Raw genomic sequence first — 13,834 nt, forward strand, 5'->3', positions numbered from 1 at the left:
CAGAGGCCACTGACCCCTCTTTGCAAAAGCGGGTCTGATTAAGACACTTCTGTTTCTCCCTTCTGTTTGGCAGTGACCTTGTTCGAGCTCACGGTTGTCAACAACTGGTACATCATCATGGTAAGGACTTCCCCGTCAGCTCCTGGGGGTGTCTGCCCTCACCCAGCCCAGCATGGGGTGCATTGCTCTCCTGTCCCCCACAGGGGGCCGGGGTTCTGTGGGGGAGACCAGGATATGGGCTGAATCCCGGGGCCACCGCACCATTAGCTGAATGTGGCCTTGCTCCCCACCCTCTCTGCTTATCCCTCACCAGCCAGGAGAGGCCAGGCAGCCAGCCTCTGGTCTCTGTCCTGCTCCCACTGCTGTGGGGGGAACTTGCCAATCAAGGAACAGTGTGGCCAAGGTGCTTGGTTGGTTTCTCCCATCCTTTAAAGTCTTCCAAAGGCTGCCTGCCTTAGTCCTGCGCCATTAGCGCTGAACGGGGAGGCGTCCAGGCCTAAGGCGCACAGAGGAGTTTTTGCACCCAAGGAGCCAGGTCGGCCTCCTTTGTCTCCACAACTGAAGGCAAATCAGGAAGGGTCTGTAAAGAGCGGGGGCCACAGAGAAGGCTGGGTAGACAGCGCATCCCCGCCCCCGGCGCTCGCTCACCGCCTGCTTCCCTCTGTCTGCAGGAAGGTGTCACCTCCCAGACCTCGCACTGGAGCCGCCTCTACTTCATGACCTTCTACATCGTGACCATGGTAGGTCGGGGGCCGCAGAGTGCCCGGGCTCTGGGGCCCCATCGCAATTCACACCCCCCATTCCTCTCTCCTCCCCTCCCTGTGCCTGGCCAGGTGGTGATGACCATCATTGTGGCCTTCATCCTCGAAGCCTTTGTCTTCCGAATGAACTACAGCCGCAAGAACCAGGACTCGGAAGGTCAGTGCGGGTGTCTGCCGCTTGTCTGCCTCTCTGTTCAGCTGTTAGCTTTTCAGCTGTCTGGATGTCCAGTCTTCTGGCAGTTCAGCTTATCAGTCTGGCTTATCTTTCTTGATCTCTTATTTGCATTATTTTCAAATAGTTAATGACCAAAAACGCTCAGGATCTCATCTTAAAAACCAGAACAATACAGATCAGAGATCAAGAAAAGCCACAGGCCGACTGTGACCCCAGCAGCCCTCTGTCCCACCTTTCTTATCTCCCAGACTGCTCACCCCTTAGCTGTTCCTTTTAGTTACCGTCCCTGTGCTCCAAACAACGTGTGTCCTCTGGTTCTTGATTTAAACGGTGTAAGTACTGTGGGCCGCAGAGCCCATAGCAGCTTGACAGGCCCGGCTTCAGTGACAGCCTCCCTTTTCCCAGCTTGCATGGCTTTCTGTGTGCTGGTCCTCTGTTCTTTCCAGATTCTCCATCAGAACCGCCACATCCCTGTGGCGACTTGTTTCCAAATCTCTGTCCTCTCAGGCTACGTGATTGTTTCCTTCTGGCTCGGGGATGGCCTCCTGCAACCCTGTCCCCTGTACGCTGCTGGCCTGAGCAGCGCTCCTCACAGCAACTGTGAAGGGCAGGAAACGGGAGGGATGGGAGTGCTAGATGGTAGGGGCGACATGGGGGGGTTGTATCCTGCAGATCCAGGGAACCTTAAGCCCCCTATAGGGGCAGCAGGGAGGCTGGCTAAACCAGACCAAGCCAGGCGCCTTCCCACTGCCCTCCCCTCCCGCAGTGGACGGCGGCATCACCCTGGAGAAGGAGCTCTCCAAAGACGAGCTGGTCGCAGTTCTGAAGCTCTACCGGGAGGCAGGGGGAGCCAACTCAGACATTGCCCAGCTGCTCAAGATCCTCTCCCAGATGGAGAGATACGAGGTGGGGAGCCCCAGGGCCTTGTCCGAAGGAGCTTAGTGCAAACCCTCCCCCACTGTCCATCCCCTCAAGTTGTGTTTGTGGGTGTGTCACTGTGCTGGGCCTTAGTTGTGGCACACAGACTTAGTTGCCCCGAGCCATGTGAGATCTCAGTTCCCCAACCAAGGATCGAACCCACAGCCCCTGCATTGGAAGATGGATTCTTAGCCACTGGTTGGTGTTGAGTTGCTTAGTTGTGTCCAACTCTTTGCAGCCCCATGGACTATAGTCCGCCAGGCTCCTCTGTCCATGGGATTCTCCCAGAAAGAATACTGGAGTGGGTTGCCATTTCCTTCTCCGGCTTAATCACTGGACCACCAGGGAAGTCCCCTGTCCCCACAAGTTTTAGTGACTTTTTTTGGGGGAGGGGGGCACCTTTGCAGAAGCCAGAGGAGCATGTGAGGCCTGCAGAAGCCAGGCACCAGGGCCCAGACTCGGGCGGGTCCCTGTAACCTCCCCATTCTTCCCTAGCAAAATACCTTGGTGTTTCTGGGACGGAGATCAAGGACCAAAAGCGACCTGAGCCTAAAGATGTACCAAGAGGAGATTCAGGTAGGAGCACCCCCCCGACCGCGCTGCCAGTTCCTCCTGCGTGGGAGTGGTCCTCCCCACTGCCGGGCGGGGGCCCATCTCCAGTCCCCGTCTTGAGCTGTGGGGCATGCTCGGTGGGGAGCTATGGGATTATCTGTTGGAACCACCACCAGTGGTCCTTCAGGGCTCAGCCTTGAACCCCTGAAGCATTAGTTCCCCAACACAGGTAGCCCCCGTCTGTTCTTCCGCATGTCACTGACCTCATCTCCTTCTCATCCTCTGAGCCAGAACTGAGAAGGAAACACGCGCAGCAGGAGACACACAGGGCAGAGGGAGCATGGCGGGGTGGTTCCTGGCCGGCTTGCCAGGACCAGCCTCTTCAAAGAGGGGAGTTAGGAGGTGCATGAAACTGCACGGAACTTTATACAACTTGTGAGCTCCAGGTTTTTCAAGTGTAAGATAAGGACACCCGGCTCAAAGGGGATATACCATGGAGGGTTCGGGGCGGGGGGGGGGGGGGGTGCCACATCTCTTTGTGAACCACACAGATTATGTTCACAGGCAAAGGGTGATTATTACCTGGGCCTCATTTACAAAGAGGTTTGTGCAAAGCACATTGAACAAGGAGGTTTGCATACCTCTAATTAGAAAGGGAAAGACTGCACAGTAATTTTTCCACTTAGGGGCACAGTCAGCCTTCCCAGCAGGTCTGGGGGTGGTGTTCGGTCCCAGTTGGGTGGCCCTAGCAGCAGCCTCTCTGCTGCCGCCCACAGCAGGTGGAGGCCCCAGTGCTGCCCGGCCTGGGTGACCCCCATTAGGCTGGGGTTAGCTGGTGGGACCCACTCAGCACCCTGTCTGCTCTCTTGCTTTAGGAGTGGTATGAGGAACACGCCCGCAAGCAGGAGGAACATCAGCGACAGCTCAGCAGCTGCGTGGTCCCTGCCACCCAGCAGCCTCCAGGCAGCCGCCAGCGCTCCCAGACCATCACCTAAGCCCAGCCTGCAAAAGCCATCTCTTCTATGCAATAACACAATAGTATTATTTTACTACAATGTATCAAAGTAATGTATGTGTATATATGTATATGTTATATATATATACACATCCATATATATATGCACATATTTATATACAGAAAGGAGAACAAGGCCGACAAGATGGGGTTTGGTTTATAACCGCCTTACCCTATTTAACCCTGGAAGTCGGCTGCTTCTTGGGGGCGGTCAGGCCACCAAGAGCGGCTCTTAACATGGAAGGCTCCTGAAGGCCCCTTCACAAGAGCACGTGAATGGACCTGCTGATCTCTGCAGGGCTGGCCTTCACAGTGGGCCCGCGTGCCTGTCACACCGTCTTCCTGACGCTGTTCTCAGAATCCTTCCCCACCCAGCAGCCTCCCCACTGACCTGCCCTACAGACCAGGGCTCCTGTGTCCTGCTTTGGGGACAAAACCACTTAGGAAGGAAAGAGCCCACATCCTCGGGTTGGTATGTCTCCAGATGTGATAATGGAATGGGTGTTCCCTTGGGAAACCAGTACCCAGCAAGCACCTACCGGAACCAGTGATCCGGGTCTGTGGGTACTCCACGTGGTCAGATCTGAGCCAGCACCGGGCGGCCAGAGATGCTGTATCCTGGCTCCATGAGCCTTCTCACCTACCGTAAGTTTCAACCCTTGTTGCTGAAAATGCTCCTAAGATGGCCCATAGGAGGAGAACAGGCCAGTGGCTACCACCCCAGAACAAGTCCTAAAGTGAATGGGCTTTCTCCTTAAATCCCTTTGCCTTGGGATTGTCTTGTTCAAGCAAAAAGATATTTTGGTTAATTCAGGATTCTGCCAAAGACCGTAGCAGGTCCTTCACAAGTGTGCGTGCTGAGGAAAAGGGAACAAAAAGCAGAGGCTCACCTCAGGCCGTCCACGGCCGCCCACGTTGGTCCCCTTGGCCGGCTCTGCCCTCACCTTGAGCGAGTCACTCCCCGTGGACTTGACTGAGGTGGGAGTGGGGACTCGGCTCGCTCCAAGGTTTCCCCATCCCGCGAGGAGGTTCTGATGGCCCCTCAGTTTCCCGGGGACCTTGGGCGAGTCCTGAGATTGGAGTGCCGTCGGGGCGTGAATGCACGACAGGGTGGGGTTAGCAGTGGTGGCTCCTGGGCTGCACACCGGTGCAGGAGGCAGCATGCAGGGAGGACAGGGCGGGGGGGAGCCCCCGCTGGGCGTCCTGCTCCAACCGCAGCTCTCCAGGTGCCTCCGTGAGCTAGGAAGGCGGGGGCCAGAGCCTCTGCCCTCCCCGCATTCTCCTTCCAGCAGGGCAGGATCTGGCTCCCCACCCCACCTCCATGGCCAAGTCTTGACTGTGGCCTCGGAGGGCTGATCGCCAGAGCCAGCATCCCATAGCTCTGCCCCTCATCAGGGGAGGAGTGGTGGTGGTTTTTTTTCTTTTTTTTTTTTAAGCACAGCCCTTTAGGGAAACAAACCAATCACTGAGAACCACTGAGGTTCCCACCAGGAATCAGGAGAAGGACATTGTCCTCCTCATCTCTGGGGAGCGACAGGCTGCTGTGGGCAGCTTGGCACCAGGCCCAGGCCTGGACCCCTTCCCCGCTCCAGAGAAGGAACTCTATTTGCACAACCGGGTGCCTTTTAGCTTTTGTGTACTGAAATGGGCATTCTGGAAGCAGGAGGCAAGGGGCAGCCTTGAAAGGAAGGCATGAGTCCTCCGATCTCAGCATCTACCCTCAGAAGAGGGGTGCCAGGGAGGCTGAGCACACTCCCCCACCCCCAGGGTGACGGCTGCTACCAGGAAGAGTGGGGTTGAGTCCAGGCTTCCCACCCCTGTCCTGCGAAAGGCCCTGTTTTAAGTCAGGGACAGGACGGAGGCCAAGTGGCAACAGTGCTGACGGCCCAGACTCCAGCCCCTGGTGGGCGCCCTCATCACTGAGGCCAAGGACAGCTGCCCCATGTGGTCACTGGGGGCCTCCTAGGGTGGACCCTCCAGCTCGCACACAGGCCATCAAGCAGGGAGCGGGTGTCACCCAGGGCTGTGAGCTCACCCAGCTCGGACACCCTCTCACCTCAGCTCGGTGACGCCGACGTGAGGCGTGCCGGCCTGCTCTGGGCCCCTTACCACCTATCAGTCAGCGTCTGATGGCCCTGTGCCCTGACCCAGCTTTGGTGGGGGACGCCATCCGGCCCCTCCTCCTCGCTTCCCTCCCTTAACCCAGCCTTACTCCACACCATGTGACAATCATTTTGTATCGGTAGCGGGAACGATGCTGTAAGGTTTTGTACGTCGGCGATTTGTTACCTAGAAAACCCACCATGTCTGCGGATTTCTGGCATATTAATAAAGAGCCTCCGCTTTGTACCTGTGGCTGCTGCCTCGTGACTTCCAGCAGGCACCACGCAGTGGCCTCCACGATCATGGGGAGCATGGACAGGACCCAGCCGTGCTGGTCCATGACACCACCTCAGCCCCACCCCTTGACGCGCCACAAAGTCCAGATCCATCAGGCCCAAGAACCTTCAGCCCTGGATCCAACTGCCTGTCACCCTGGCCCGGGTTAAGAAGAACTAGTAACAGCTGTGTGTATGTTATTTTCTGTATCCTTGAAATATTTAATAATTATGTTCATTGGAAGAAAAGACAGTCAAATCCCTTTACTGCTAGCCTAAGGCATCGAGCAAATGGAAAAAGACTTATTAAAAAGGGGGTCACTGGCTGCCAGCAGGAAGGCACCCGGGAGTGCTCACCACCCTCCCAGAGCTTGCAGGCAGGGGAACCCCAGCCCAGGGCTCCCCCTGAGGTAGGCACCAGGTACCGACAGACTGACTCCTGTTTTGCAGCTAGGGAAACCTCTAAAGCCAGCAGACAGTTCTAGAGGCTGAGCCTGGAGCTGCACCGCCTAATTTGGAGCCGCTGATGGGCCATTGCCACTGGCTGCCATTGAGGAGCAATACATATTGTGATTAATTTCACCATTTTCTTTTGGCTTTATTAGCATGGCGACTCAGAAATTCACAGTTAGGGTCATGTCTCCTATGTTTCTGCTGGACGGTGCAGCTCCAAAACTCAGAACACTTTGTATGCTGACCCGACACAGGCTATCTGCCAGGTCCAAGTCACCCTGATTCCCTAAACCCTGGTTTGGCAGCCCTCTAGGCCCTGAGAAACATTGCAGGAAGGCAGCAAGGGGTGACTAACCACCTCCAGCCCTGAATTCTTTGGGGTCTTCCCGAACCAGCCTGGAAGACACCCAGGCTTCCCCCTTCGACCCAGACCCCAACCTTCAAAAGAGGCTCTGAAGGTAATGCAAGGAAGTCTTCCGCCTGCCGCTGGGACTCTGTCCACAGGGAAGCCCCGTCGCCACAGTCCCAGAAACAAGGTTTGACTGTCCTCACTGCGCACGGCAGTGACCTAGAATCCACGAACCCACACCCTGTTCACGGTTGGGGCCACGCGGGTTCTGCAGAAGGCACTTCATCCTCCATCTCATCGCCTGCAGTGACACCTCCCGACCACCAGGCGGACTCTGACGCAGCTTCACTCACACAGTTTTCAAGTGAATCACTCCAAATTCAGTGAGCAAGGCCACCACGAGGAAGGTCAGGTAGAGGAGCAGCAGGCAGCAGCCGTAAACTCGGCTCAGCTGGAAGCACTGCAGCGGGACCAAGACCAGGGAACAGACGAGGCTGAGGCCCAGGGTGCCGGCCAAGATCCACACCAACAGTCCGTCCGGCTCCAGCTGCGGGGGGCGGGGAACAGGGGAGAGAGGCTGGGTTACGGCAGCTGACAGTCAAACCGAGGTTTGCGGGCCTCTCCTTAGGGACCAGGGAGGACTTTTGGCCTCCCTGTGAGATAGCTCCCCCAACTTGAATTTCAGTGTTTTTAAACCACTTGAACGTGAACGTGTGCATGCTCGGTTGTGTCCGACTCTTTTGCAACCCCCAGGGACTGTAGCCCCCCAGCTCCACTGTCCATGGCAAATAGTCCCCTTCCCACTTCTTTCCCCTCCAGACTTAGCACCTATCTAACACATATGGAAGGCTTAACCCTAGGCACTACACTAGGTATTTCGCACCCACCATGCCCTCTCATCCCCTCATTGTGTAAAATCACCAATCTGCAGTCGAGGAAAGTGAGTATGGCTGGCCCTTGAACGGCACTGGTTTGAACTGCCTGAGTCCACGCGTGTGGGTTTCTTTCAACCACAGCATCCGTATTCTCATTTCACAATCTTTAAGCCAGGGGGGGAAAGTCCACGGTGGATTAGAGATCACAATATGTGGAATCCAAAGAGCTAGGGTCTGAGACTTCCTGCTGGTCCAGTGGCTAAGACTCAGTGCTTTCAATGCAGGGGGCCCAGGTTTGATCCCTGGTCAGGGAACTAAATCCCATATACTGCAGTGAAGAGCTGGTACAGACAAATAAATATTGAAAAACAGCTAGGGTTTGAGTCCTGATTCCATCCTAACTCTTTCAGTATCCTGCCCCTGGGCCATTCATTTATCAACTCCTTTGCTTTTAAGGCTGGAAAAGGAAATGGCAACCCACTCCAGTATTCTTGCCGGGGAAATCCCATGGACAGAGGAGCCTGGCGGGCTGCAGTCCATGGGGTCGAAAAGAGTTGGACACTCACTATCACTCACTCACTTGCTTTTGAGGCAGAGACAGCACTATGCAGATTTGTGACATGTGGGACGGTCAGTACCCCTAATTCCTGCATCCCTACTTCCTGTCAAGGATTGACTGTAGTACGTGACAGCCCAAATCCGAAGTCCAAGCTCTTACCCTCCCCTGCCTTCCCATACAGCAACATATGACCACACAGATGTGTGGGTACACGTGTGCACCAAAAGCCCCGTGTATTCTGCAACCAGACATGGGACCAGACAGTAGGTACATGTTTAAGAGCAACCTGCTTTTCAGCCAACAGTACGGCTCGGACTTCCTTCTGTGATGACCTCTTGTGATGCCCTGTGTCTTAACGCAATTAACTGCAGGAGCATTTCCTAAACTCAGCACAAAGGCAGAGGAAATGCAGACACACACTCCACAAGGAGCCAAAGGAAAGAAACAGGGCCCCCGGGGGGCCAACCCTGAAGCCTCATTATCTGGAGCTGTCTGAGAATCAGGAATGAAAGGAACCTATTAAACCCATGAGAAGTATAAACAAAATCTGCAGACAGAGGGTGTTTACCCCTTAGAAAAGTGAACTTTTCCAGCAGAAGCTATTTGGCTTATGGGTGTGGCCACTGTGAAAGGCTGGCCCACAGCCAGTTCATTACACATCGTCCGTGCGGCTATTCAAGAACTAGCTGCCTCCCAGAGAAAGAGCTGGGCGACTTTGTTCCCATGAATGACTCCATCATTCAGCTGCACGTTCCAAGTGCTTCCACAAGATTCACCTTAAAACTGTCCCCTGGGCCACATGCCCCACCCCATCTTCATCATTTTCTGGTTTGGCCTCAGAATTCGAGTGCCTGGGAATGTAAACTCTGGGCAAATCTGGGTCACATCTGCCTTGCATCTGCCTATGCAATATTTCCAAAGAGAAAAGCTCACCTAGGAATCCCAATTTCTTCTTGGAAAAAGCTGGAAGATCTGGCCATAGGGAGGCCCATCCAGGTCACCTACACAATTGGGTTACCTGCCCCCAAGTAGTGTTTTCTTGCTGGTGACCTGTCCTTCAAGGGTCCTAACCTTCATATGTCTCCAAGGAGTATATTTTAAAATGCGGGGTCAAGAGGTCTCATGTGGCCCCAGGGAATTTGCAGAGCCCCTTGAATCCACAGAGCCTCTTTTGCTCTGTGCATTTCAAATCTGGAGGTTCCTCCCTTCTGGGGCTGTCGTCAACACTCTCTCATCCCGGCCTGTCCTCTCCCAACAGGGGTGGGATAAGGTGTTCAGCCTGGCCCTTAACTCGTGTGTGCTTATCCAGGAAGTTGGGGGGTGGGATCAACCCATTTCACAGGTGAAGAAGCTGAGGCTTAGAGACCCTCAGAGTTCTACTTCAGTCAAAGTCCTATAACAAGACACTTCAGTGATGAGACCAAGTCAGGAGTCCAGAGCCTTCCTGCCCCCTTCCCTCAAAGCCACGTCTTATTTATAATCACTCCATGACCTTGCAAGGAAGACTTTTAACCCTATATGCAAAATATTTTAAAGATATGCTACAAATCAGACATCACACATTTAGACAAGTCCTCTCCCCAGTAAGTGTAACCTGCCGAGATGTGAATGGCCTCTGGTCCAGCGGGGAGGGGAGGAGGAGGCCCTTATGAAGCGGCTCCTTGTTGAATCATGCAGCACTTACCTTCACCTCCATGTGGGCCCTGGAGATCTGGAGCAGGCAGCCCAGCCCCACTCCCACCAGCACATCTGCAGTCCAGTTCAGGAAGTCTGTTGGAACATAACACCCATAACCCCGACACGCAGCCCACTGACGCTCTTTCTGATCTCTGGCTGCCACCTGCTCCCTTCCCTCAAAAGCCCTCTCTGAGGAAGCCTTATCCTTAGCACCTCTAAGAGTGTCCAGTGTACATTTTGCCTCAATCTGTAAGGATCACAGGAAGTGACAAACACTTGGGGCCTGGTGAGATGGAGAAACAGAGGTCATGTGAAGTGACTGGGAGGACTGGTGATGGAGCATGGCACGGGGGACACTGCTCCAGCCAAGGCTCAATCCTTCCCACCCCAACCTGAGAGGTCAGGACAGGCCACAGCCCTACAGCCAGGAGCAGGTCACGGCGGCAACAGGCCGTGACAAATGGTAGGAGGCATCTGCACACAGGTCGCACAGCTGGCACGTGGCAGTGCTGGAACCGGGACCCAAGACTGCTTGGATTCCAAGCCCTGCCTTTTTCACAGCCCCAGGCTGCCTGACCCTCTCTTTTCTATATAGACCAGGCAAATGAAAGCCTACAGGACAATCCGGCCCACTGTCTGCTGTTATTAATAAAGTTTTACTGGGACAGTCAGGCCCATTCGTTCATGTATTGCCCATGACTGTTTTCACACTTCAGTAGAAGAGTTGAGGAGTGGCAAGAGTCCTATGGCCCACAAAATCTAAAATATGTACTCTCTGACCCTTTAAGAAAAAATTTGGCAGAATTTGCTGGTGGTTTAACAGTTTAGAGTCTGCTTGCTAATGCAGAGGACGTGGGTTCGATCTCTGGTCCAGGAAGATTCCACATGCTGCAGGGCAACTAACCCAGGGTGCCACAGCTACCAAGCCTGCATGCTGCAACTACTGAAGCCCATGCACCCTAGAGGCCATGCTCTGCAACACGAGCAGCCACTGCAAGAAGAAGCCCGTGTACCGTAGCTAGAGAGTAGCTCTCACTTGCTGCAACTAGAGAAAGCCTGGGCAGCAACAAAGACCCAGCACAGTCAAGAACAATAATTAGGGGGAAAAAGAAAAAATGTGCCACCCCTGACATCTACAGACCATGACATCTGTAAGAGGGAGAGAGGTCTTCCACGAGCTCAGTATGTGGGTGCCTGCTGACAATACCTCTGCCCTAAGAAGATGAATATCTGCCGTCACTGCTGTTTACCAAGCACTTCTGTCACTTCATTCGATCTTTACAACCTATGAGGTCAGTCCTCTCAATATCCCCATCTTATAGATGAAAAAGCTGAGGCTCAAGCAGCTGAGTCACCTGCCGCAGGGGTTCCAGTGAAAGCCCGTCCCAAGGGGGCGGAATAGAGCCCACCCTTGGCTCCCAGCACTGAGGGAAGGGCAACCGCAGAAAGGATACTGAAGATGATGCCACCGAAGCAGGCCGAGAACGCCATCCTCGGGTAGCCCTGGCGGGCCAGCGTGAAATCTGAGAAGACATCTGTGTGGAAACGAGAGAAGGCCTTGAGCGGTGCGAGACTTCCCTGGGCCTTGTCGGTCACTACTCCTTCATTCTCACCCAGTCATTCAGTCAACACACACTGATGAATGTCTGCCTGACTCTGGCACTAGCTCGTCCGGGTGCTGTGGGAAGCCACACTGTCCCATAAGACACAATTCCCTCCTTAATGCACCTGCTTCCTTCCCACCAGGGGCAACCTTGTGGGTGTGACAAGACAGCGCCTGTCTTTCACCCAGGTCCTGACCCTGCCAGCACAGCGCACGTAGGCTACGTCACTTCAGTCGTGTCCGACTCTGCAACCCCGTGGACTGTATGTAGCCCACCAGGCTCCTCTGTCCACGGAATTCTCCAGGCAAGAATACTGGAGTGCGCTGCCATTCCCTCCTCCAGGGCATCTTCCCGACTCAGGAAGCAAATCTGTACCTCTTGCGTCTCCTGCATTGGCAGATGTGTTCTCTACCACTAGTACCACCTGGGAAGCCCCAGCATACACAGTGCCTCTGTGCAAATTAGGAAAAGGGGCCCAAAAAGGTGAGTGGAAGGGGAGCTAGTTTTGGGGCCTTTGACCCCCTTGTCAGCATGCCCTTGGGCCATGTACAACCTGATTAACCGTACTTGGCTGCTCTAACCAAAGAAGGACATACGTATTGGATTGGCCAAAAAGTTCATTCCGCCTTTTCTTTCCTGTCGAATGGAAAACTCCAAATGAATTCTTTGGCTAACTCAATATGTATGCATGAATGCCTACCCATGCCACACCTATGAGCATGGGTAGGTGTTGCTCAGCCGGATATATTCTGCTGGTTGACTGCAATGAGCTCCATGTCCTGCCTGAACTCTGGGGAGCCATCAAGTATCTGTGCATCAGCAAGGAGAGATGAGACTGGAGCTTCTACAGTCTCAGGTACAGTCCAGACCATCCCACTTGAAGCCCAGTGATGGTCACTCCAAACACACTCAGTAGGCACTGAGCGCTGCTGAGGGTGGATGTCCTGGGAAGCCCTGCCCACATGCCATTCTGGTGGGGGAGCAAAGAGCAGTGAGGTAGCCGTGCTCATTCCCGAAGCCCACCCGGCCCCGAGTCACCTCCAATGCTGTTCCCCCAGGCCAGCAGCGTGAGCCCCAGGACGGTGTTGCTCAGCCGGAATACCACGCCCAGGGACCGGAGGATGTTCACCACCTCTGTGGCAGCTGCATTGATCCACAGGGCGCTGGTCAGGAAGCCCAGGAAAGCAAAGAGCTGGGGGAGGGAACAGGAACAAGGCCTCAGTTCCTCACCTATAAAATGGGATGATCATAGTACCTACCTTGTGAGGTAGTCACGAGCATGAGTTAGTTGACGCAAAGCAGTTAGGGCCTGGCATACAGTAAGTGCTCAATAAAATGCTAGCTCAGCATTAACATTTTGTCAAAAAGGGGTACATCACAGCTCTCATCAGGCTTCTAGTCGATGGACCAAATGCCACCCCATCACCACAAAAAGAAACTCCATACTCATGAGCAGGTGCTCCCCAGCCCACCCAACCTTCCTCCCAGCCCCTGGAAACCACTCTGCTTTCTGGCTCTGGATTGGTTTATTCTAGACACATGATAAAAACGGGGCATACAGTATGTGGGCCCTTGTGACTGGCCTGTTTCACTCAGCATCGTGTTTTCAAGATGCATTCATCTTGGAGCATGTGTGAGTACCTCAAAGACTAGTAAGAAACACTGGCTAATGTTTCTCTGGGCTTCCCTGGTGGCTCAGTGGTAAAGAATCTGCCTGCCAACACAGGAGACACAGATTCAATCCCTGGGATGGGAAGATCCCCTGGAGAAGGAAATGGCAACCCACTCCAGTATTCTTGCCTGGAGAAACCCATGACAGGAGGAACCTGGTGGGCTACTCTGTCCATGGGGTCACCAAGAGTTGGACATGACTGACTAAAAAACAGCAACATTTCTCTAAATAATCGATTTGCTGAAAATTCAAATTCCGTTGGGTTCAAATTCATTCAGAGTTTCTAAAAATAAAGACTAGAATTTTTAAAAGCAATAATCAGTTTAAGTAAACTTTAGAAAAAAATTCTCTGGACAAACTGCCTATAAAATTATTTTGCATCCTGCAGAATGGAGAGAATGGTGGTGGGGGAAACACCCCCAAAGACAAAACAATTCCACCATTGGGATGTGATCATTAGGAACTCAGGTGCTTTCTGGTTACAGTGGTGGAAAAGGCTGGTAGGTCTTCAAAAAAGTGAACAAATAGTTCACATTTGACCCACCAGTTTCACTCCTAGGATGACAGTTAAGAGAAATGAAACATATCTACACAAAAAATTCTAAACCAATGGTCATAGCAGCATTATTCATAACAGCTAAAAAGTGGGGGGAAAAAAAACCGCAGGGTTCATTCATGGGTGAATGGAGAAGCAACATATGCTATGCCTGTACAATGGAATAGTAGTCCATGAAAAGGAATGAAGTCCTGACACAGGCTACAACATGGATACACTTGAAAACATTTTGCTGAGTGAAAGAGGGCAGGCAACAAAAGCTACATATTGTGTGATGCCATGTATGTGAA

At 53.6% G+C, this 13,834-nt stretch overlaps 2 protein-coding genes across 2 annotated transcripts in view; one reads left to right on the plus strand and one right to left on the minus strand.

Moving 5' to 3' along the window:
• TPCN1 (two pore segment channel 1) overlaps positions 1-5,687 on the plus strand; it is a 60,456-nt gene extending 54,769 nt beyond the window's left edge. The window contains exons 22-27 of the mRNA XM_068989566.1: positions 74-120; positions 672-740; positions 834-918; positions 1,703-1,842; positions 2,350-2,430; positions 3,282-5,687. Of these exons, the coding sequence (XP_068845667.1) occupies positions 74-120; positions 672-740; positions 834-918; positions 1,703-1,842; positions 2,350-2,430; positions 3,282-3,401 (542 nt within the window). The 3' untranslated portion in view covers positions 3,402-5,687. The remainder of the gene's footprint in view (positions 1-73; positions 121-671; positions 741-833; positions 919-1,702; positions 1,843-2,349; positions 2,431-3,281) is intronic.
• Positions 5,688-6,100: 413 nt separating this feature from the next.
• SLC8B1 (solute carrier family 8 member B1) overlaps positions 6,101-13,834 on the minus strand; it is a 28,319-nt gene continuing 20,585 nt past the window's right edge. Inside the window, exons 14-17 of the mRNA XM_068989851.1 lie at positions 12,355-12,508; positions 11,167-11,247; positions 9,720-9,784; positions 6,101-7,148 (exon numbers count right to left, since the gene is read on the minus strand). Of these exons, the coding sequence (XP_068845952.1) occupies positions 6,951-7,148; positions 9,720-9,784; positions 11,167-11,247; positions 12,355-12,508 (498 nt within the window). The 3' untranslated portion in view covers positions 6,101-6,950. The remainder of the gene's footprint in view (positions 7,149-9,719; positions 9,785-11,166; positions 11,248-12,354; positions 12,509-13,834) is intronic.

This window comes from Capricornis sumatraensis, chromosome 17 (genome assembly GCF_032405125.1).
Source record: "Capricornis sumatraensis isolate serow.1 chromosome 17, serow.2, whole genome shotgun sequence".
In the NCBI taxonomy this organism is placed as follows: Eukaryota; Metazoa; Chordata; class Mammalia; order Artiodactyla; family Bovidae; genus Capricornis; species Capricornis sumatraensis.